At 45.0% G+C, this 24623-nt stretch overlaps 1 protein-coding gene across 1 annotated transcript in view; it reads right to left on the minus strand.

Moving 5' to 3' along the window:
• The window catches only part of LOC146820941 (two pore calcium channel protein 1-like), a 653069-nt gene that overhangs the window by 5262 nt on the left and 623184 nt on the right, over nucleotides 1–24623 (minus strand). The window contains exon 18 of the mRNA XM_085609765.1: nucleotides 19189–19253. Coding sequence (XP_085465891.1) covers nucleotides 19189–19253 — 65 coding nt within the window. The remainder of the gene's footprint in view (nucleotides 1–19188; nucleotides 19254–24623) is intronic.

Raw genomic sequence — 24623 nt, forward strand, 5'->3', positions numbered from 1 at the left:
AACAATGATGTACCATACACTCCTGATGTATGACATCTGGAAGAGGCACCACTACTGGTTAGCAGACTTAAACATGTACAACAGAGAGATATAACAAGATCTGCATACAAGGTTTCATAAAAGTACTTCTATGTTGTACTCTGAGGCCTGGTATCACTAGAGTGAAACATGGCAAACTAAATGGCTCAGAGGAGAAGAAAGGTAGAGGTTTAGGAAAGGCTATATTTGAGGGAGAGGAAAAGAAGAGAGACAGGTAGGAACAGATTAGGGGGACAGAGAGTAAAGTACCACTGGATAGCCCCTCACCCAGCCCTGGGTGATCCAATATGTGGAAGTACCCACCCAAGTGGAGTTGAGCGAGACCTTCGTCAGTCCTGAACATAGGACTAGTGTGAGGAGCAAGGTCAGGGAGGTTTGTTTTCTTGTAGGTACTTATCTAGAGCATCCCGCAATCGCCTGGTGCAGTTGAGGTATGCATTTTGCTGTATGGTAAGTTGTCTGCCCCCGGAGAAAGAAAATTATGTTCCACCATTTGCCAAAGGAGCTTGGGGTTGTAGTGTTCCAATCTGAGAGCGTAGATTCAGTACCCAGGATTATGAGGAGGTCCATTAGTAATGCAATATTACCAGTAATGTCAGCAGAGAGGTGATTAGCACGGAAGCCCAGTACTGTTGTTAAGAAGTCAATTTCTATAGTTGACCCTGAGATCTTCTGTAAGAGTGTCTGTATTCTCAACCATAGCGGGTGAGGCATTTTGTAAGTGAAAAACATGTGTTGTAGTTCACCTGTGCCCTCCCCGCACCTCCAACAAAGATCCAAGTCTCTGAGACCCAATTTGTACATTCTGGAAGGGGTCCAGTAGGTGTTATAAATTGGCCTAAATCTTGATTGTACAAATGCTGGTGTGATTTTCCCAGTAAAGGGGGATTGCAATATGTTACCCCATCTCTTGTCAATGAAGTCTGTTGTGCATGTGATTTGTAAGTGTGGGCCCTAGTTACGTGCAAAGAGTTGCAATGTGTAGGTATTGGGTGATTCCAGGAGCTTGTATACAAAATGTTCCCAAGTTTTGAATGTAACCTCTTCCAAATTGCTTTCTTCCTCATACTGAACAATAAATAGGGAATATTGTATGAATGTTCAAGTCAATGTAAATCTTCTCTGTATGATTGTAATAGGAGTATATGTACACTTACCTTGAAGCATATTACAAACACTGTGAAACCCATACTATAAAAGACAACGCAAAACATATATATACTCCATGCTGCAAGTATTTCAATTTGATTTAATGTGATTCAAAAAAAGAAGATATGTTTTGGCCTGGGGAGTGCCGTCTCTTTAAATATGGTGGTTTTATGGGATATCCGGCCGAGTTCCATATTTTCGACAGTGGGTTCATATATTTAAAATGTAAAATTAGTCTGATATTAAAATGTCAATTGTGTGTATGAAAAGCGAATAAAACCCATTTACCAAACAAGGCTTACTTAGTATAGGAAATATGTTTCCCAGAGAAATCAATAGTAAAACTTTCTCGAGCTTGACCATCAAAGCACCTGTACTGAACGCTATGTGGCGTCATTAAACTCTATTTTATTTATTCCAGTTAATAATGGAATACACAGAGGCTGCTATCAATTTATATTCCTACATAATACACCATAATAATTGGCCATGTTTTGTCCAAATGCAACACACACACTTCAGTCAACTGACACTTTGGTTGGTCAGCGCAAGGGTGTGTTGAGACAAGTTTTTTTATTTATTTTTTTTTTTTTTTAAAACCTTTATTACAATTTCAGAGAAATACAAGTATGGGCCTACAACCAACAGGCCGGCCGCTAAAATGCAGTGTAACCCTAGGCACAGCTGAACACTCACATCGATGAAGCAACAAAAAGGGGTTCACTGGAGAGTTAATCATCGCAGTCGGCCGCAGTCCATAAACAAACAAGAAAAGTTTCATATTTTTAGGAAACGAAAAACAGCAAACACACAAGGCAGAGGAAATTAAGAGCAGTAGCATGTGCCCCTCGTATCGAGGGAGTAATCCAACCCGGGTAGACAGAGGGGGGAGGGTGCAAGGCCGAAGAAACCAAATTCGAGACAAGTTTTGACCATCACATGACTGTACATATGACGAAGGGTTACGTGCATTTTTCTGTCTATTTAAAAGCTAATTGGAGCAAGTTTTTCTATGACGTATATATCATGCATGTTTAAAAAAAATGCACCAGTTTACTCTACAAAAAAAGAGGCAGACGAACGGGGTACAAAGATCCTTTTACGGTTAACATACAAAGGGGCTTATTTACAAGCCCCTGCGCCGCCGGTGCGTCACTTTTAATATTGAAAAAAGTGACGTAGCGACAGCGCGTGGGGCTGGTAAATAAGCCCCAAAGTTTTTATCTTTAAAGTACTGGTATAAGAAAAGCAATACCCAGCATAATGCTATCGCCATTAAAACGCTTTTCAACTAAAGCCTGCATAGAAAAAAGGCAGAGTGAGAACACTGAACCTCATCAGAACACAGAATAAACTGTAATATATTAGGCTACAGCAGAATAAAAAGGCTGTGGGCATAAAGTGGTGATAGGGCACCATCTTTGGTCGAATTGCATCTATCAATAAGATAAATATATACATTAAGAAAACGACATTGTGCTAAGAAACATAATGGTCCTATAGGAAATCAAATTGGTATTTGCTAGACTGTAAAAAGGCATTAAAAAAATACATGCATTGAAGAGGTGGCAGGGACCCAGGAACCAGCCTTGAAAAAAGAGAACTGGGAACTCTGGCCTGAATGTGGCAGCGATCAATGTCCTGCAACCGCTTAAAAAGCCGAATATTCTACGAATGCATTTTATAGTAATTTTGACTGCAGCAATAGATGATTAAATCATAAAGTTAGCAAATCTAGGCCATGATATTACAGGAGACATGAGAACTTAGATAATTCTAATCGGAGTACAATTTTACTTTTTGGTACTTCAAAGCTGAAATGAAGGGAAGAACATGAGAACGAAATGAACATTTTACTTTACGCATAAAATATATACTTGACAAAGAGTTATTTAAAAAACTGCCAGGGCTCCCAGCATGCCAAATCCACGGTGCAGCCACCTCCTTTAGTAGTGGAGCTACAGCTCGAGGACCTGACAGTCATTCAGACAGTCATTCATTCATTCATTGGCAGGGGCCCATGAGCCACAGAGTAGCCGAATTAACGAGTCAGAGGTTTTTCTTATTTAGGGTAAGATTTTCACTACCCAAATCCGTATTTTGTGGTTCTCAGAAATAAACATAGGGCTCATTTCTTAGAAACAAAAATAACGCTGTGCTGACGCCTTGACATGGCTGACCACCAAACATTACATTTCTGGTGAGTGCTTCCACAGTTTCAATAGAGACACTTTTGTCAGAAATGCTGCACCCCTGCAGCTGATCACTTCAAAATACGAAGGTCAGTCTTAACTAGGGGGGTCAGACATGGGGCCTCAGCTGGCCTGGTGCCCAGGTGAACCATTCCTGAGAGTCTTAATGACGCCCTAGCGTCTTTTTTAAAAAAAAATTAATAATCTTTATTCATTTTTTCCCAAAACAACATACAGCTGTAAATACGACGTAATAAAGTATATATTGCAGTTCATCTCCATTTGCATTTTGGTGCCCGCTAGGTGGGGCCGTTTCATTATGTTCTACGTTACAGATACTTATCAACGATTTAAGGGGCATATTTTCAAGCACGGCGTTCAAATTCTCGCCGCTTTAGCGGCAGAAAACTGGCGATAATGGGCTTGATAATATGCCGTAGAGAATTCCCATAGAAGCCCATGTTGGCACCAGCACATGGGCTTCTATGGGAATTCTCACGGGCATGTTATCAAGCCCATTATCGCCGCTTTAGCGGTAGTTTTCTGCCGCTAAAGCGGCGATAATCTTAACGCCTTTTCTTGATAATATGCCCCTTAATTCCTTCCGAGTTTGTCAACAGATGGTACTGTACAAAGCTGCAACAAAACAAAATACACAAAAACATAATACCACTTAACTAGTGTGTCTGTCCTATAATTACTATAAATATGGACCCGCTATGTGTGCCGCTCATGCGCGGTGCGAACTGACAGGGTTCTTCTGTGGTGTTTACTTCAATAACGGTAAGAAAGGGAAGTAATACAGATGGCGTACTATGTGGGGGTGTGACCGGATCTGACCAAAGGTATGAGCCTGCTGTGTCCGTTTGCTGCGCACGCTTGTATGTAGCTTAACGACCCTCTTATGTGTATGCCACGACATAGGTGCATAGTGTGTCCTGGACATATCCGCTGGTGGCAACATCAGCGCCGCTGACATGTCACCCGTTTCTATGTGTGATGTGCAGGCTAGATTCTATAGTTGTTATGTAGTGATGCCAGTCTACAGGTTGTGTCCTAGACATTGGCCGAGGGGCCTGGGATGTCAGTATCTCGTGTTTGGCCACCAGGGCTTACGGGAGGGCGATCAGGCAGTGTCTGGTGGAAGGGCTTGTTGGAAATTTCCAGGCCATAGCCAAGGTGCATTTGGCCAAAACCAGTGCCAAGTCCAAGAATTTGTTGAGATTTTTTTGACGTGCATTCCGTTTTGTGATGCCTAACAAGTAGTGCGTGCTGTGATCCGGGGTTGTGGATCCTGGTGCTGTTGTCAATATCTCAGATACTTTCCCCCAGTATGTTGTGAAGTGAGAGCACGTCCAGTCCACGTGGACGAAGTCAGAGTCTGAGTTATGGCATCTGGGACATATACCAATGGAGGTCGGGTACATTCGCGCCAGCCTGTGCGGAGTTAAATACATATGATGTAAGTAGTTGAATTGAGTGAATTTTTGTCTAGATTTCATTGAAAGGCTCCCTACGCACTGCTTCCACTGCTTGTCTGTTATTTCAGTGGAAAGTGCCATTGTCCAGTATTCGCGCAACGGGAACAATGAGTCTATTCTAAGGGAGGTATAGATGGCCGTAATGGCTTTCCTACCTGTTGCGTGTGTCAATAATGTCTGCTGGGCTTCAGAAGTTGGTGGTACCATGCTTATGTCCCCCCAAATTCGTGTTGCTTGCTGTGTTAATGTCGCATAGAGGAGGAACATTCCAGGTGGCACCATAATTCTCCATCAGAGTGAAAAATCGCATAGGGTGGAGTAAGTAAATAGGTCACCCAATGTTGTCAGGCTGGCTGCCTGCCATTCGGCCAATTCAGGGAGCTTAAGACAGGTACATGTCCCTGGTAATACCTCAATGGGGAGATCTGGGGTGAACGGTGGAGGACGGTGTTTGGGTATTACATAGTTCGACCAGGCGTTACGGGCAGCCCCGATCAGGGTGCCCGCCTTCATCTCTCTGGAGTGGGGTTTTAGAGCCTGATAGCCATTCAAGCAGGTCTGGTTGCGATAGCGCCATTGCCCAGGTATCTAGTTCTACTAAGTTCTTCTTTGCGAACCAGCGCATGGGCTACTGGGGCTGAGCGGATGCATAATAGAGCTCGTATTTAGGCGCTCCTAGGCCTCCCTCCGATATGGGGAGATGAAGCTTCCTTGCCCTAGAGTTGCCCCATATCAAAGATACTAGTATTGACCTTAAATCTTTGAATAACTTTCGAGGCGGTCTATAGGAGAGTACGGTGAAAAAATATAGGAGCCTGCGGAGGAGGAACATCTTGGATATAGCTATCCGGCCAATGGGGGAGAGCGGAAGAGTGGTCCAAAATTTGAGTGTCGCTCTGGCAATGGTGACTGCCTTACCCAGGTTGCAGTCAATCAATTCAGACGCGAATGGTAGACCTGGACTCCCAGGTATTTGAACGAGTCAAACGCTCTGGTAAGTAGGGCAGGAGGTTGCCCCTGACTGTGTTCGACTGAGATGGGTGACATCAGGAATAGGACAGACTTATCCCAGTTGATTTATAAGCCAGATAGCCGTGTGTGGGCGTCTAGTAGTGCAACTAATCCTTGGAGTGCCTCACCCTGGTTGCGGAGGTAAATCAGTGCATCATCCGCATAAAGGGACCCTATATGCCACTGCGTGTGCAATCGTAGGCCCGAGTCAATGACATGGCTTCGGAGCACGCAGGCCATCGGCTCCATGGCCAGGGCAAATAGGATTGGTGAGAGTGGACAGCCTTGCCTGGTGCCATGCTCTATGTCCAATGGTGGTGAGATGACGTGGCCCGTTTTCATTCGGGCATGTGGGCTGGTGTATAATATTTTCACCCAGCATAAAAACTTGGGGCCTATGCCGAATCGAGCCACCACTGCCAGTAGATAGTCCCAACCCAGAGTGTCAAAGGCATTTTCTATGTCGAGGGCAGCTATCCAGTGCTGCTCACCTGCCGTTTGGGCCCATTCTAGGAGTTTGATAAAACTGCGAAGATTTAAGCCTGTACTTCTGCCTGGGATAAACCTGTTTTGGTCCGTGTGGACCAGTAAGGGAACAACCTCTAGTAGCCTGTTGGCCATCAATTTTTTCAGGATTTTATAATCTGAGGTAAGTATTAATAGTGGATGGTACGAGCTCATCAGGAGTAGGTCCCTACCAGGTTTTGGGAGAACCACTACCACAGCCGCACGTAAAGAAGGAGGCAATGTGCCCCAATCAAAGGACTCTTTGTATATAGTAAGCAAACAGGGAGCCAGCTGGGTTGAGTATGTAGCATAGAATTCTGTGGGCCAAACGCCCATCCCTAGGGTTTTACCTCTGGCTAGCTGTTTGATTTTTTCAGAGATTTCGGCCTCAGTAAGTGAGGCCTCCAGTTCTGTATATTGAGTCTGTGTTACCTGGGTAAGAGCTTCCCATTCCAAGAAGAGTTGCATCTCTGGAGGATCGCCTGATACTGAGGCCTTGTACAGCATCGTATAATATTTATAGAAGGATTCATTTATTTGCTCCTGTGTGTTGACTAAGTTACCTTCTAGGGTATATATTGCAGTAATGGGTGGTTGTGTGATGTTGGTTTTCAACAACCGTGCAAGTGTCTTACCTGCTTTGTCACCCTCCGCCTGGCGTCTAGCCGAGCACGGATTTTAATCTAGAGCGCATAGTTTATCCAGTGTTTCATTGTGTGTTAGTCTGGCTTTGGTAAGTGTTTGTATTATGCGTGGTTCCATAGGGGCCTTATGCTCATGCTGTTGTATTTCAGTTTCCAACTCTTGGAGTTCTCTAGTTAGTGTCATACCGGTACCGTATCTGCCTGTATGACCTGCCCACGCAGGACAACCTTTAGGGCGTCCCATTCTAGGCCAGCATCTGTCGCCATTCCCTCATTGTTGGCGCTTTACAAATACTGGACATTTACATTTACATTAGTTTGGAAGTATGAGGTTATGGATTGCGATATGGTGGCGCTCAGGGTAGTAGGATCTCAAGAGTGCCTCCAAAGGGAGGCACCAAGTTGGTATGCTGGGTCTGGGTGCACCCCAGGTCAATTGAATCTGCAGGGGGCTGTGATCAGATATCGCGCGAGCTAGATAATCAGCATGGGCTACATGTGCCAATGCTGTCTCTGTGCAGTAAATGGCATCTATGCGCATGTACAGGTCATGGAGAGGGGAGTCGTGTGAATATATACGGTCTATGAGAGGTTTTGCGCACCAGCCGTAAAACAACTGCATCTGTGTGACCCAGGTGGACATATTGTGTGCAAGCCTAATAGTCTGAACTCCAGGGAGTGGAGGGCGGGAACGATCCAGGACTAGGTCAGGGATGCCATTATAGTCGCCTTCCCCAGTAAGTAGGGACCGAAGGGTTCTTGAGAAGTTCTGGGGTAAATGTCTGAAGAAATATGGATTGCCCTGAGTTAGGCATGTACAGGGAGACCAAGGATAATGGGCAATCATCTAGGGAATCTTCCAATATCACAAAGCGGCCCTGGGGGACGACGTGCCTATGCATTATCTGTAGTGGAGTGCCACCTATATCGGGGCCCCTCTGGCATAGCCAGAGTAAGTCGTGCGAATTGACGTGCCCCTCCATTGTTTACTAAGCGACTGCAGTGTTTTCTGTGTTAAGTGAGTCTCTTGAAGTAAGGCTATGGCAATTTTGTGTCTACATAAATATTGGTACACTTTATGCCACTTGACACAACCGGCTAGGCCGTGCACATTCCAGGTCAACAATAAATAATTATTCCCTTGCATCTATAGCTATGAAAAAGAGTAACAGGAGATATGCATTCCCCACATGCGTCACAATTTAAATAACATAAAAAGGACAATTCTGTATCCCAACGTAACATGCAGGAGTAAATTATGGACTGGCATTCTGTGGCACAACAGAAACCATACCCCACCCCAGGCCTAATTGCCAAAGGGCAAGAGGCCATATGCACTTGTATTCAAACATAATAAACTAAGGAAAAAAGAGATGATTAAATCACAGAACTCAAGATAAGTCTATAACAGTCACTTATCGTGTGTGGGGCGTGTGGATTCTTGCTCGTTCTCGCCATGTTCTCCGTGACCACCATAGTAGAGTATTCGTTAGAAGGCCGATCAGGGGTCAATGAGATCCTAAATCCAGCAGTTACTTCCTCTTTGAGGACAGTGCTCAATTAGTGCGAGTCGTACATTCTTGGTGAGTCTCAATATCATAGTTGTTTACCCTAGTTCATCTGAAGTTTGCGGAGTCACGGTGGCGCAGTCGTTCAGTATCAGCTGTTGCTGTGAGTCCAATAGGGAGTATTCCTGCTCCAGGGAGGGCTCAGTTTCTGAGTCTGAGCAGAGGGGGAAAGCGGCAGCACCTTGCTTTTCTGCATGTTTAAGGGCTTGCTCCCTTTCTTGCACTGCTTGGGATTTGGTGGGGCACTGTCCTTGACTCGGGTCACGGCGTCTGGGATGTGTGGCCTTTTTCTATTGTTGGTGTAGGCCCAGCTTAGATTTTGGAGCCAATGCCACCCCGTTCTGTTCCACCAAGTTCCAGCAGTCATCGGGAGAATGGCAGAAGACCGTGTTACCTTTATGCTGTATTCGCAATGAAGCTGGGTATTGTAAGGCGTATTTTATGTCATGTTCACAAAGGCAACGTTTAACGTCCATGCAGGATGCCCTGCGTCGCTGTACTGACAGTGTGTAGTCCAGATATATGTGCACCTCTGCATTCTCGATCGGCCATGGACCCCGGGCCCTTGTAACCTGCTGGATGGGGTTGCGTTAGTTAAAAAGGTATGCAACCTACGGTCTAGGGGGAGCGCCCAGTTAATGAGGGGCCCCTGGAACTCTATGGGCTCGCTCCACAGAGAAGAACATGGAGTGCTTGCCTTGAAGGATGACATCTGAGAACCAGGTTTCCAAGTATACCTCCATACTCTGTCCCTCGACGCGTTCCGGCAGACCCACCAGACGACCAATATTCTGGCGTGACCTAACCTCCTGATGATTGCCAACACGGTCTCTGAAGTATTCCACCTCCTCCTTTAGTGTCTTGATTTGGGCCACCGTTGAGGACACTGAGGGCTTCACAGATGCAATTGTGGACTCCACATCCTCTACACTGTCTTTTAGTTTTTTTGGTCCTCTCGCAAGAAACTGAGCTCAGCGCATAGTGAATCTATTTTAGGGACCACGTGGATTTAATGTCCATCGCTGCCAATAGCTCGAGGCGGTGCGAGAGGTCAGCCTGTGGCATTAGTTGTCCCACTAATGTCTGGTATGCACCCGCGGCGTCAAGTGATGGGCCCTGTTCGTCAGTGGCTGGCGGTTGCTATTTTTTAGGTCTTGTCTTGCCCATCTTGGCGGTAATAGCACTCTAAGTTCCAGGGAAAGGGGGAAAAAGAGGGAGTTTGCTCTAGCGCTCGTGTCCCACTGCTGGTCGGACCACCGGTCAGGGTGGGGTGATCGCCGGCCTTTGCCCTCAACTTGGGCACAGCACCCAGACTAGGGTGCTGAGTGGCGGTGCCGATCTCATGTCGCAGCCGTGAGCCTGCGGGTGTGATGTGGTGCCAAAGAGGGCCGCTTGTAGCAGATCAGGCGTCCTCGGCCTGGCGTGCCTTCAACAAAGGTCCGGTGGGGGAAGGGCCGCAATCCTGAGCCCGAGTCTCTGCTTCTCCATCCCACTACCTCGTAGCTGCAGCTGCTTCTGAAGGGCTCAGCTTGATCGCAGAGAACCCGGGATGCGTCCCACAATAATTCCGAGGGCCGCTGGCAACTCTTCGGTGGCTAGATGCAGGATGTTTGACGGTCGCGATGGAACAAGCTGGAAAAGGGTCCGCTCACGTAGCCATCTTGGACACGCCCCCTCAATGACCCCCTATAGTCAAAGCTTGACCACAATGGCAATTGGTAGGAATGACAGCTAAAAGACAACATAAATGAGGGTGGTTAGGTAATTAAGAAATGTCCAATATCTGCGCAAAATGTCAATCAGCAAGAAAAAGGTGTTTTTCTGGGAGATCCTTGCGCTTGAATCATTAAATAAAAGGAGGTATTAGGTAGGACGGAAGGCAAGCAGAGACACTGAGAGAAGAACACAAACACACTGATAGACACTTACTCCTGACTGACAGAGGAGAAAACAGAGGTGGGGTTCATCTGAACAGAAGATTGACAAAACACTCTTTTTATGTATAAGAAACTCCCAACGGTGCCTCGACGCCCCTCATATGTCCATGTGCTTGTTATGGAAGTAGGTGAAGACTCCCACGTGTGAATGATGGTTGGATTAAAACTGTGACCGACAGAACCTCGCTAAAGTGAGGCCATCTTTCAGCCTAATACTCTGTCGTCCCTTATAAGATGGAAGCTTTAAATGAAAGAGTGTGTCCTTCAGAGCAGGGAATTTTATCCATTAAAAAAAAAAATGCGTGGAGCTGAGACATACCCACAATCCTATAGCTCAGCAAGTTGCCTCACTCCTAGAGTCCCTGGCTTCCATAGCATACATAGAACCAAAAACAAGGCTGTTTATCGGACCTCTCCAACAGTGTCTCGAGGATCAGTGGTCTCAGAAAAAAAGATAATCTGGAAGATACCTGTGTCTCACAATATTAGCACTGAACTATCTGACTTTGTGGTACAAAACTCAAATTTAGCAAGCCAGAGTTCCTTTTCAAAACAAAGCCCTAACACAAATCATGGTCACAGAGGCGAGCTTGCAGACAACATCTGACAATCCAAGGTCTATGGACAGAAAGAGGGAAAATGTTACCTACCGAGTAAGCATCTGTTCTTGGCGTGTAGAGCTGTAGATTCATATGCTTTGCATACTCCTGCCATCTAGTGTTGGATCCGGATGTTTGCAAGTTGTATTTATTTGAAGAAGTCTTTCCAGTCACTAGGTAAGGTGACTCTTCCTGTTGGTGATCGTGCTTATGGGTATCATGGGTTAGATTGTTTTACCGCAGAGGGTGAGAAGGGAGTTAGTAAAGGTAGAATAGAGATGTCCATGCGTATGTATGTAAAGTAAGAAAACTGCACCAGGTATAGGTGCCCGGGGAGGCGAGTGGGCACATGTAAATCTACAGCTCTACATACCAAGAACCCATGCTTACTGGGTAAGTTACATTTTCCGTTCGAGGCATGTGAGCTGTAGATCACATGCTTTGCATAGACTATGCAGCAGTATTCTCCCAGCTAACATGTAGCTGTTGCAGTTGTTTGTAAAAGTGTTTTAAGTACTGCCTGGCCTACATTAGCTTGTTGCCTCGTTAACACATCTAATCAATGGTTTTTGGTTAATGTGTGCGGTGTAGACCATGTTGCTGCCTTACAGATGTCAGCTAAGGGAATATACCCTAAGAAGGACATAGTAACCCCTATTTTGCTGGTGGAATGCGCTCTAGGGGGTATTGGCAATGTTCTTTTTGTTTTTGTATAACATGTTTGGATACATTTAACGATCCATCTTGCGATACCTGATTTAGAAATGGGATTGCCTTTGTGTGGTGGGGAAAAAGCAACAAAGGGCTGCTTTGTCTTACGAAAATCCTTTGTTCTTTCCACATAATATAATAGAGCTCTTCTAACATCTAGTTTGTGTAGAGCTCGTTCTGCTACAGAATCAGGTTGAGGAAAGAACACAGGTAACTCAACTGATTGATTGAAGTGAGAAGCAGAAACCACTTTTGGAAGAAATTTGGGATTGGTTTGAAGAACCACTTTGTCAAATTGAAAAAAAGGCTCTTTTATAGCTACTGCCTTGGTTCAAAACGTGGCCCCATTAGCCTCGAAAGGACTATGTTCAAGTTTCATACTGGTGCAGGTGGAGCTCTTGGTGGTGTCATTCATTTTTAGGCTTTCCTGTTTTCAGTTTCTATTTTGGGTCAATTCTGGTGGGCTTTTTTTCAGTGTTTTGAAGTGATTTCAATACCTTTAAAAAATAGTGGTTATCAGTGGTTACACATTTTCGCACCATTAAAAACAACAGAAATAGTGTTTTTGCAGTGTTTATGGAATGTTTTGCTTTTATTATTGCTTGCTTTATGCATTGATAGCGCATGGTATATAGACAGTGTATGTATAGTGTATATGGGGTCCAAATAAATTTTTGCAAATTTAACTTATTGTAGTACACCATACAATACTTCTTCAATGAGTCTTTGGTCATGTGTGCTCACTCTTTCCTTCCCATGTAAACATTTTTCTGTGAAAAGGCCCTCTCAACATTGGCACTTGAGACTGGCAACGCCAAAACAGCCAGTACACAATTTGTTAACTCTGGCCTTTGACATAGCTTTCCATGCCAATACTGGTGCACTTGAAGATTGCGATTCTCAGGGCAGGTTCTGCAGCATTTGCATTAAACTGGGCGTTTTGGCCTTCTGAGTTATTAAAGTGGTCAAAAATGAAGTCACCCTTTTGAAACTACGGAGGAAATGCCCCTTGACGGAAGTGATCTAGAACTTGTAGAGAGTACACAGTGAGGTTTCGTTGACTTCAAATGCCATGATTGGTGAAAGGACATTTCCATGCATCATTGCAAGCAATTTCTCATACACTGTAAAGTAAAAGTTCCTGAATTGCTCTTCAACAGTGCTATGCTTACCAAGTTGAAAGCACCCCAACAAGGAACATGTTGCAGTACCAGAGTCAGTAAAGGTGTTGCCCTGCCTACTCTCAAGGAGATGTTTCACATCTACACCAATTATGCTGAACACTTGGCAGACAAGGGTGTTTTCAGACTCTAGTTTTTTTATGTCCACTACAGCAGTTATGTTTTCCTGTAAAGATTTAAGAATGCAGTAGAGTGTACTTTTTTTCACATCACTATCAATATGCGACCAAAGATCTTCTCTTGCCTTTTCCATCAACACTCAGCAAAAATTCTGTAATGGATCACCACATGGATAATATAGCATTCATCGCCCCTTGGATTGAGAACCATCATCTAAGTGACACAGTTGGGATGACGTTTTCTTTGATGCCACACAAAGCACCAAATTAGAAATATTTGCATTTTAGTTCCTGTGAATATCAAAACAGTGCACCAGAATGGACTGAAAAGTCAGTAGCATTTTCATTAACTCTGAAGATTGTAAAGATGCTTGCAGCATACGACTTAGCAAGTGGCAAGGATATCTTACAGGGAAGAGCTTCAGCTGAGGTATCGATTTTGACAGGTCATCACACTACATTTTCATAAACACTGCAAATACAAACAATATCACTCCAATCTTTGTTGAACTTGGAAAGAATCTTTTTTGCAGAGCACTCCAAGTGACCCTGCGTTCCATGTTTTTCAAAAGTCTGGTGTCATGTTTTCACCACTATCCCAGATGCTTGGTGATAGCACTCTTTTCACATATACTTGTCACTATACCTTGCATTGAATGTTTAAAGGCTGAGGTGTTGGTAATTCACCTACTATCAATACTGACTCACTAGAAACTAGGGGCTGATGTATCAAGAGTTTTTATCCATTCTCTGTGGGTAAATGTGATGACACGTATTGGGAAAGATTCCAGGCCATTTTACCTATCAGTGAAAGAATCAAACGCAGCCAAAATATCAAATATGATTTTGATATTTCCTGATTCTCTACAGATTATAAAATAATTAAACAAGACCTAAAACATGCTTCTAAAAACGCTGTATCTTTAGACCAAAGACCACAAAACTGAAAAAAGCAAAAGGAAGAAGAAACAATATTTTTGTGGCATCCCTAAACAACAAAACTCAAGCAGAATAATGTTAGCCCAGTCTTTCTTGCTTCTAGCTTGTATAACACAGTTACATTGTATTGGCCCCTTCAGGAAGAAACAAATTACTCTTTCACTCTCCTTTTTCTTTCTTTGAATGGCATTTAGTTTGTGATTGTGCGGGTGTTTTTTCAGTGTTTATATATTTTCACTGGTGAGGGCTATTTCTCTTTCAGTGGTGTTTTATCAGTTATTATAGGTTTAAACCTAAAACCGGACAGCTTATTCATTTTTGTCCTTCCATAAAGGCTTTAATAACTCGCACTCTGAATAGAGATAAGTGTTGTCTGTTTTGTAAGTATGCAGCTACTGCTGCTAAATGCAATCGAATGGATGTATAAGCTCATCCAGATTGCTGTAAGAGTAAGAAATAACATATAATGTTTTGTACTGAAGCATCAAGGGGATTGATATGGTTAGTGTTACAGTAAATAACTAGTCGTTTCCACTTTGCTGCATAACATGCCCTAGTAGTAGGTTTCCTAGCCTCCTTTAGGATATTCATACAGTCTGGTGGTAATTGTAAATAACCAAACTCTATGACTTTAGGAGCCAAATAGCCAGGTTGAGTTCCTTGGGATTTGGATTCCTGATTTATCCATGGCTCAGAGTGAGGAGACTGGAATTGAGATGCAGCTTTTGGTGTAGTACTACCGAGAGCTCGAGCAGGGTGGTGAATCAAGGTTGACGTGCCCATGTGGGAGCTATGAGAATGAGTTTGAGGGATGATTGTCTGAGATTTCGAACTACCAGCGGAATGAGTGGGAGAGACGGGAAAGTGTAGGCAAATATCTCTGACCAATTCATCCACAGGGCATTGCCTTTGGAGAGCGGGTGTGGGAACCTGGAGGCAAAGCGTGGGCATTTTGCGTTTTGAGCTGTGGTGAACAGGTCTATGTGAGGAAATCCCCATTCATGAAAGTAGGGTAGAAGTATTTTTGGATGAAGTTCAGACTCGTGGATTTGCTGTCTCTGTCTGCTAAGAAGGTCTGCAATTGGATTGTTTACTCCTGGAAGATGTTCTGCTAGGAGATAGATTTTGTGATGTATGGCCCATTTCCAAATGGCTTGTGCTAGGCGTGACAGTTGTGGAGAGTGTGTCACCCCTGTTTTTGTATATAGTACATAGCTGTCATATTGTCTGTGCGGACTAAGACAGTTTTGCCTATTAGGTGAGATTGAAAGGCTTTGGGCACTAAACACACTGCTAGTAGCTCTAGGTGATTTATATGGAGGCTCTTGTACTTTATAGTCCATAATCCTCGAATTGTGTGACTTTGTAGGTGAGCGCCCTCACCAGTTAGCGATGAGTCTGCTGTTAGCACTGTCTGTGGAACAGGGTCGGGAAGGGGCCACCCTTTGGATACATTCCTGTCCCTTGATGTTGTAACGGCACAGGTTCTATGGCTCCTTTGGACAAAAGAGACTGGACCTCTTGCTGAAGTAGATATAAATGTTCTGGATCACATTTTGTGAGAATGTGGTGGAATGTTTGGAGGATTGTTGGTAAGCTCCAGGAAATAACCATGTTTGATCATTCTTAACACCCATTTGTCTGTGGTGATGTATTGCTAAATGGGGAGGAATTGTAGAAGACGTCCCCCGCCAGGTGTTAAATTATCGGGGGAAGTGTTGGCAAGTCACTGCTTGTTAGGGGAGGAGGAAATACATGGTGTGGAACCCCTGCTTTGACCATTGTTATTGTTGCCTCTGTATCCTCCTCTAAAGTAGCCCCTTGTGGAGGAAGATTGACTGTTGCCTTTGTAGGAGGCGGCAGTATTGTCTGAGGATATGGTTTTCAACCCTCCACGGTAGAAGGAGTGACTAAAGGAGACCTGTTTAGAGGGAGACTGCAGAGCTCCAATAGACTCAGCTACTTCTGTGTCATTTTCATTTTTTCTAACGACTTATCTACTTCGGGCACAAAGAGATGTTCCTTGTCAAAAGGAGTATTTAAAATAGACTGTTGGACTTCGGGTTTGAAACCAGAAATCCTCAACCATGCAGGTGTCCTTAATAACACACTAGTTTTGATATCGCTATTGCGGTGTCTGCAGCATCTAAAGTGCATCTAATTGAGGAATTGGATATGAGCTTCCCTTCCTGAACTAAGTCCTAGGCTTTTGCTTTGTGCTCACCTGGGAGGTGTTGTATCAACTGCTCCATTTCGTCCCAGTGTGCTCTATCATATCTGGCTAGCCGGGCCTGGGTGTTGGCAATGCGCCAATGATTTGCTGCTTGAGCGGCTCCTCGTTTACCGGAGGCGTCTAAATGTTTTGACTATTTGTCTGGAGGGGGAGCATCCCCTGTAGTCTGTGAATTGGCCCGTTTACGTGCATTAGAGACCACCAAGGAGTCTAGTGGTAACTGTCCTTTAATAAAGACTGGATCTGAGGGAGCAGGCTTAGATTTCTCATCAATTCTGTGGGTGAGAATGCGAGCATGCACTGGATCTTTAAAGATATCATCGACATGTCTCATCATACCTTTAAGCATAGGTTGAGTGTGGCTAGCCCTTTGTGTGCTACTGAGTGTTTCAAATAGGAAATATTCCTCTAGAGATTCCTTATGTAACTGTACCCCATGAAATTCTGCAACCCTAGCAAGTAATTCTAGATATCCTACATTGTCGTCAGGAGGGGAAGGATTTACAGGGTAAAGATCTGGGTCGTTATCTGTAGGTGAATCCGTGTTATCATCCTGCCAGGGGTCTATCAGTAAAATATTGTCCCCCCCTCATCTCCATCATCATTATCATCATCAGGTGGGGGTGGAGGGTTAGTTGGTGTAATCAGCAAATGAGGTAAAGGTGGAGAAGTTTGTGTAGGGGAACGTGGTGAAGGAGGAGGAAGGGAGGTGTTAGTACCTACTTTCTTCCTCTTCAAAGGAATATAGTAAGGGGTATCCTCTGACTTTGGTTTGTGTTTCTGAGGTGATTTAGTAAGAACATGTCCTGTATCTGGATTTATATAAAGTTCCTTTTGTTTTGGATCCGATTTGGGTGTTGGGGCGTTGAAGATCAGATGTTGCAGCTTCAGAGGAACAGTTTTAGGTTTTGGCACCAAGGATTTTGGTTCCGGGATAGAAGGACTTTTTGGCGCAGAAGATTTGGGTGCCGAAGGAGGCTTTGTTTTCAGTGTCAATGATTTCAGATCCGAAGCGATTTTTGGCTTCGAGCCTGAAGGTTTCGGCTTGGTCCCAGACTTTGGCTGACTCGATCCCAACCCGGAAGGCTTAGTGACGTGTTTAGGTGCTGAGCTGGATGGCGGGGCGTCAGAAACATCTTGTCATGCCGACCTTGGTCTGAAGACGGTGGCGGGACGAAGCCTTTTGTTTCGACCGAGTTGGAGTTTGGGTTAAGGGGCGTTCAATACTCACGGGACATTGACCTTGTGGTAAGTCTTCTTCCATCTCAGAGTGCAATTCTGGAATGGAGACAAGTTCTTCCTGTTCTTCCCCGGCCCCTTGTGCATCGAATTCGTGCTCGGATCCTAAGGCAAAGATGTCCGGCATGTATTCGACGTTTTGACTTTGCATTTCGCGACGTCAAGCTCAACGGTCACAGAGTGTTTTCTTCGATCTGAATGATTGGCACCCCTCGCAGTCCTGTTCATTGTGCTCCGGAGACAAGCACAAGTTGCACACTTAATGCTAGTCGGTGCACGGATACTTGGCGTGGCACTGAGGGCAGAATTTTAATTCCATCGACTGCGAAGTGGACCAACGCGGTTAGGACGGACGGCCTTCTCGAAGATCTTCGATCGAAATAGAGGTTTTCCTCGATGTGTACGATACGCGGAGATGTGGGATACACGTTTGAAACAATACCGATGCGGGTAGAGTAGATTGCGCACCGAGGGGAACCTGAAGAACAGCTTCGAACCGGAAGGCAACAATACATGTCCGAACCCGATGGCAGAAAAAAAACAATCTAACAATGGAGTTGATGCCCATGCGCACTATCACCGAAAGGAGGAGTCACCTTACCACGTGAATGGAAAGACTTCTTCGAAGAAAAACAACTTGCAAACATTCGGACCCAACACTAGATGGCAGGAGTATGCAAAGCATGTGATCTACAGCTCACATGCCTCAAACACTCAACTTATCACATAAATCTTTTAGAACTGAAGGCAGAACACTTAGAACTCAAACCTTTCCTCGTCTTTCTCATCAAAGGACATGATGATTCAAACGCACACTGCCACCACCATGCATGATACAAACAAACCAGGAGGAACAAGATCAAGGCAGTTATTTTTGCAGTCTAAAGCCATGCGGCACTAGGCTCTGACTAGAGGTCTGTTACTGATGTCGATACATATCCCAGGAACCCAAACAAAATAGAAAGTAACCCCTCAAACCAAGGGGACAAGGCTTTATAAAACAAATTACAAAATGCTCCCCTTAGAGGCTATTAAAATATAATGACATCAATACTCCACAACCGTTCAATCTCACTCATCATTCACATACATGGCAAAATTGAATACCACAAGCTTGGAAAATATACATAGTTTTTATACCGCAATATGATTAAAGTACATAAGATCAGATACATACAAAATATACCACATATTACAAAACAGAAAATTCTAAGGGCCTGATTTAGATCTTGGCAGTATTACCGCTGTCCCACTGCGGCTGCGGTTCTAAGTACTCTGTCAAGCTGAAGGCTGTCCGTAGGTGTTGTGGCTATGGACAGAAGGCAGCGATGGTCTAATGTTGTGGGTCACAGTAGTCCGCCATCGCCAGGCCGGGGCGATTGCGCAGTGCCAATTTAGATGTCCTCGTTGTGCTGTCGGTCTTGGCGGCGGTTTGCTGACGCATTATGGTTCATGATGGTGTGGAGACTGGTAAGTACAACTAATAAATGTGTCAATACACATTTCTGCCATGTTTGATTGAAATACATATGTAGGCAATGTGTTATGTGCCCTTATGTTACATATTACATGCAACACACACAACACTACAGTGATTTTTCAAAATATGATACATAGGACAATAGTACAAGTAGCTTACCTGAAATCTCGGGGACAACGGAGTCGTTTGGAGTCAGGCTGGAGTCGGAGCAGCAAAGGAGAGACCTGAACAACGGGGTGGGGTACAAGATAAAAATGAAAGAGGAAAGCAAGAGAAAAGGTACATTCTTACCTATTTTCCTTTGATTCCGCCACCTCTATGTTGGAGGTCTTCAAGCCACTGTTGATTCGGCGGGAAGGCACATTGCTATCAGCTCAGCGTTACTCTTGGCTGGATTCTGGCTGTGCCACCGTCGACGCAGAAGAAGTTTCCTGGCGGAGGCGGTGGGACAGGGGCAGTATTTCGCCCATGGTCCCGCCAACATCTAAATCGTTAGGCGGACTGCTAAGTCGGAAGATGGTAAGACCGCTGAAAAAGCGGCGGCAGGACCAGTCCTGCCAAGATCTAAATCAGGCGCTCAGACAAAACAATCTGTTTTCTAATATGTACACCTCTACAATATTGATCACTGGATGTCTACGCATTTTAATTAGTAATATATAAGGAAATCCAGTGCCTGTATGTTTATATTTCGCCTATTTCGTTGAAGTTCACTTATAGATTCCACCTTCCTCAGGACTAATAGATAAATATATCTTCCAGAAGTTAAAATAAGCAATTTCATACAACATGTAGAAAAAAATATAAATCATGTAAATTAAAAACATGAACAACCACATGATAGTATCAAGAAGTAAACAATACGTAACATAATAAAACATCACAACTATACAACCATTCCAACAAATAGAAAACGAAAAACTTCACCTTAAAAAAAAGCTAATTCTTTTATATTTTTGTAAATTAATTCTAAACAATCATAAACCATAAAAAAATTACACAAATACTTTTAAAATTAAAAGACCATTTACATCTGTCCATTATCGTATGATATTCATTGCCTATAAGCATTCTTATCATCATAATACATCCCCCATATTGGAATCATGATACCCTTACATTATGAAAACACATTCAGTAGCATTCACCAAGGGAACACAACTCAGAAATGTATATATACTGAATACCCAGCAGTCCTCTACGCCTCGTATTTAAGATGAGGGCCACTGCAAATTCCTTAAAAACATTTTGGCGCCCCTCTAATAATCTCCTTACCAGATAACCGTGATGTAACATACCATCATTCTCCTTGTCTCACTTCCTCCACGGTGTTCACAGTGATATATAAAACATATATCCCCGGTGCCATAATTCAGACTCAGTTTTCAAAGGTGTGGTGAACACCTCAAGTTCCTCTTGGCAGAGGGCCCTCAATTCTGGGGTGTAGCTCTAAATCTGTAAGGCTAACAAGTTCCATATTAGACATAAATCTACACAAATGTACCCTTCCACTACCAGACCCACTACAAAGTCCCATTTTACCTTTGTCTACTGTTGTACTGATAATCTCACTGTTTGGTAACAGTGGTTTACTCCTGAAACAGGGCTCAGGTACCTATGTAATATCAAGGTCCTTGATGATAATAATGTCCTATATTAATTCAAAATCTTCATCACAAACGTCTAAAAGTATTACAAATGTAAATTTATATAAGAAAATGTTTTTTTAAATACGCAGGTAGCCACATCTCCCCTGACTTCAAAGCGCTCAATTGGCTACCCTTCAAAGCAAAAATTCAATTAAAAATCGCCTGCATGACGCATAAGGCCATCCATCACAACACACCGAGCTATCTGGCCCAGAAACTGGAGCTTTCGTGTGGAAACAGATCATCCAGGTGCGCCAGCAACCTTCTTCTAAAGCCTCAAAGGTTTGCCAAGAAGAAAACATATAACCGTGCTTTCTCTGGTATTGCTCCAAGGATCTGGAATGCATTACCCCCAGAAACCAGACTTAACCCCTCAACTGTCTATTTAAAAAAAAGAAGTCAAATCTCTTCTCATGTCGAAATTTACTTAAATATTGATGCGGACTCTTAGAACAACCAGCTGGAACATAAGACTTTATTTCGAAATACTATGTTTCACTTGTACATTGTCTCCTTTGTTAATTACCTCTCTTGTAACGCGCTCTGATACCCGCAAGGGTCATGTTCGCGCTATATAAAAACCTAAAAAAAAAAAAAAAAAAAATGAATAAATTGATATAATCCCAATTTCGTTTAAAATGCACAATATGGTGCATTTGCCTCAATGTCAGAGTTACTAACTCAAATGCCAAAGTGAAAATTTTAAAATCATTATATATTCCCACTGCAATATCTAAATACTAGAAAAGGAATTAACGCAGCCCGGTGCCGCAAACCATTTGGCTGCCTTGCGTTAATTCCGAGGGAAAAAACAACGAGAAATGAAAACATTTCTCCTTGTTGCACCTCCCTATGGCTCCCCTGGAGCACTGGCGTAACGAAACTTGAGGGGGGCCCCCCTGCAAGGTATGCGGACTCAATCTGGAGCTCGCCAGCCAGAGTATTGTGCTAAGGGGGCCACCTGGAGCGTGAGGTCCCCCGCACCACTGGGGCTGCAGGGGCCTGTTTTACGCCATTGCCCTGGAGAGGCGTAGCATTCAGACGCATTCCCAGGTTTACGATTTCTCACAAATATGGGAATGTGTCAGGTTCAATGGGTGTTGCGTGAGAACACGCATGGAACGCCCCTTTAACTCAAAGTGCTGCGTGTAAAGGGGCCATGTTGGAAAAACCCACTCCCACACTGAAAGGGTGGTGGTGTTCTTCCGGACACACAGTGGTAGCTTGGCTCGAGTGGTCAGGAATCAGGCTCCGTGCTAAGCATACGACATACCCAAACAATAACCATGCGTGCATCCGTTCCAAAAACGACTCTACACCGTAAAAATTATGAAAATATCTTTCTTTATCTTCTTTTTCTCTTAGTTGCTGATTGGATAAATAAATAACAATCACAATATACACACTTTTTAGATAGTGCAGGTCAAATAAATACTGGCTTAATGATTCAATAAATAGGGGTGATCATAAATAATGAAGGCATAAATATAAGTGCAATACATACAGGCAATTAAATATTCTGAGGCAATAAATACTGTAAACCAATAAATATTGTGCATCAATAAATACTGTGGACCAATAAATACAGTGAAGCAATAAATAGGTTAAATACAATAAATACAGTGCCCCTAATAAATACTTAAAAGCTGACAGTGACACTCATAGAATCAGATCACTTTTGAATTCCTAAGGGCTGATTTGGCCCAGGCACAGCTTGTGGGGAAGTGGAAGGCTTGGGGGTGTCTACTCCCTGGCTTGGACAAGGCTGAGGCCTAAACTGAGGTAGATCAAGGGGGGAATACCAGAGACCTGGCTCTCTCCCTCCACACAACCTCTCTAGATTAGTCCCAGCTCACCCCTGGCACAGTCAGGTTGGTTCCAGCACCTCCCTAGCCCCTTAGAGCGGTCTCTCAGGTCTCCACAGGGCCTTAGGCGCCCTCTACTCCACTTACTGCCCTTTTTCTGATGCTCCGACGCCGCTGGAGTCGTGTCAACGCCGTGAGGCGGTTCCGGATCGATGGCGGCGGCCTCGGCACAATGTCAGTTCTTGACGACGCCGGTAGGCGGCTCTGGTTCGATGTCGGCGGCCTCGGCTCGATCTCGACCTCCGATTCGATGGCGTCGGGCAGTCTTTACTCGATGTCGACTTCGGGCGGCTCCGGTCCGATGGCGACCTCAACTTCGATGACGTCGGCCGGCCTTGACTCGATGTCGACTTCCGGCGGCTCCGGAGTGCGATCCTCACTCCCGACCTCCGGTGCTCCTCTCCTTAGGTTTCCGGCGACTCCGGAGTGCGACCTCCACTCCCGACCTCCGGCACGATTCTCTCAGGTTCCGGCGACTCCGGAGTGCGATCCTCACTCCCGACCTCCGGTACACTTCACCTTGGTCTCCGATGAATCCGGAGGGCGGACTTCACTCCTCCGATGACGCCGCTCACTCGACCTCGGGTGACTTCCTCCTCAACCTCTGGTACTCCTCACGACCTCTGACGGCGCCCTCTCTCGACCTCTGGCGGCTCCGGGTACGACGTCCGCTTTCCAGTCGGCGCCGCTTCTCCACCTCGGGCTCCAGGTCTCAGGCTACTCGACGTCGGACTCCAGGGAAACCAGTTTCCAGGTCAGGATCTTGCTGTTCTCTGTTTCTAAGGCCTGTTCCTGCTGTCCAGGTCCTTAGGATAGTTTTTCTTGCTTCTTCCCACACAGGGCTCTAGGCTGGGCTCAGTCAGTAGGGACTAGTATCAAGGGTGGGTTTATGGACCCCACTCCAGGCACAAGTTTCCACCCCTGCTGCCTCACTCCTTCCTCCTTCAGGTTTCTGCTGCTCACTCCTCACCAGTCAGGTGCCAACTGCCAGCTCCAACTGCCAACTCTCTGTCTTAGCTTCCCAACATTCTAAACCGCCTCCAACTGTCACAGGGTTCTGGAATGTTCTGGAAGGTGCTGGTAGGTTCCAGTGGATGCTGGTGATGTCACAGGTGGCCACCATTTTGTGCTCCAGGCCCTCAGACAGAAGTTTCAGGGGTAGCTAAAATGGCTCCCTGAATCTGCAGCAACACGAAAAAGTCTGGTGGTTCCCAAAAAGGAAAAATTCAAACAGGGTTTGAGGCAAAAGTGGGACAAAATAAATAATGATGAGGAGGGACCACCCAAAGGGCTGACAGGTCTAACACGCGTCCCCCCCAGCTGAAAGTGGGGAGAGCTACCCAACCCCTTGGGAGTTCTCATCACTAAGGCGGAAGTACCTTGAGAGACAGTCTGCATTGGCGTGGTCCACTCCAGGCCGATGTTCCACCTGAAAGTCCATTCCCTGTAGGGAAATAGACCACCTCAACAACTTGGGATTCTCCCCCTTCATTTGCATCAGCCAACGAAGGGGTCTGTGGTCGGTCTGAACCAGGAAGTGCGAGCCAAACAGGTATGGCCGCAACTTCTTCAGAGCCCATACCACTGCAAAGGCTTCACGCTCTATTGCACTCCACTTCTGTTCCCTGGGAAGTAGTCTCCGGGATAGGAAGACCACGGGTTGATCCAGACCCTTTTCGTTGAGTTGCGATAACACTGCCCCAATGCCATGTTCTGATGCATCTGTCTGGACAATGAACTCCTTGGAAAAGTCTGGGGCCCTTAAGACCGGGGCCTCGCACATGGCTTTCTTCAATCTCACAAAGGCTTGCTGACAAGCCTCCGTCCAGACTACCCGTCGAGGTTGTTTCTTGGATGTGAGCTCCGTGAGGGGGGCTACGATGGTACCGTACCCCTTCACGAAGCGGCGGTAGTATCCCGTGAGGCCCAAAAAAGCTCGGACCTCAGTCTGTGTCTTGGGGGGTTCCCAGGCCATGATGGCCTCGATCTTCGCCTGGAGGGGTTGCACCGCTCCCCTACCCACCAAGTGTCCAAGGTACACTACCGACCCCTGCCCGATCTGGCACTTACTGGCCTTGAT

The sequence above is a fragment of the Triturus cristatus genome, chromosome 6 (genome assembly GCF_964204655.1).
Source record: "Triturus cristatus chromosome 6, aTriCri1.1, whole genome shotgun sequence".
Lineage (NCBI taxonomy): Eukaryota > Metazoa > Chordata > Amphibia > Caudata > Salamandridae > Triturus > Triturus cristatus.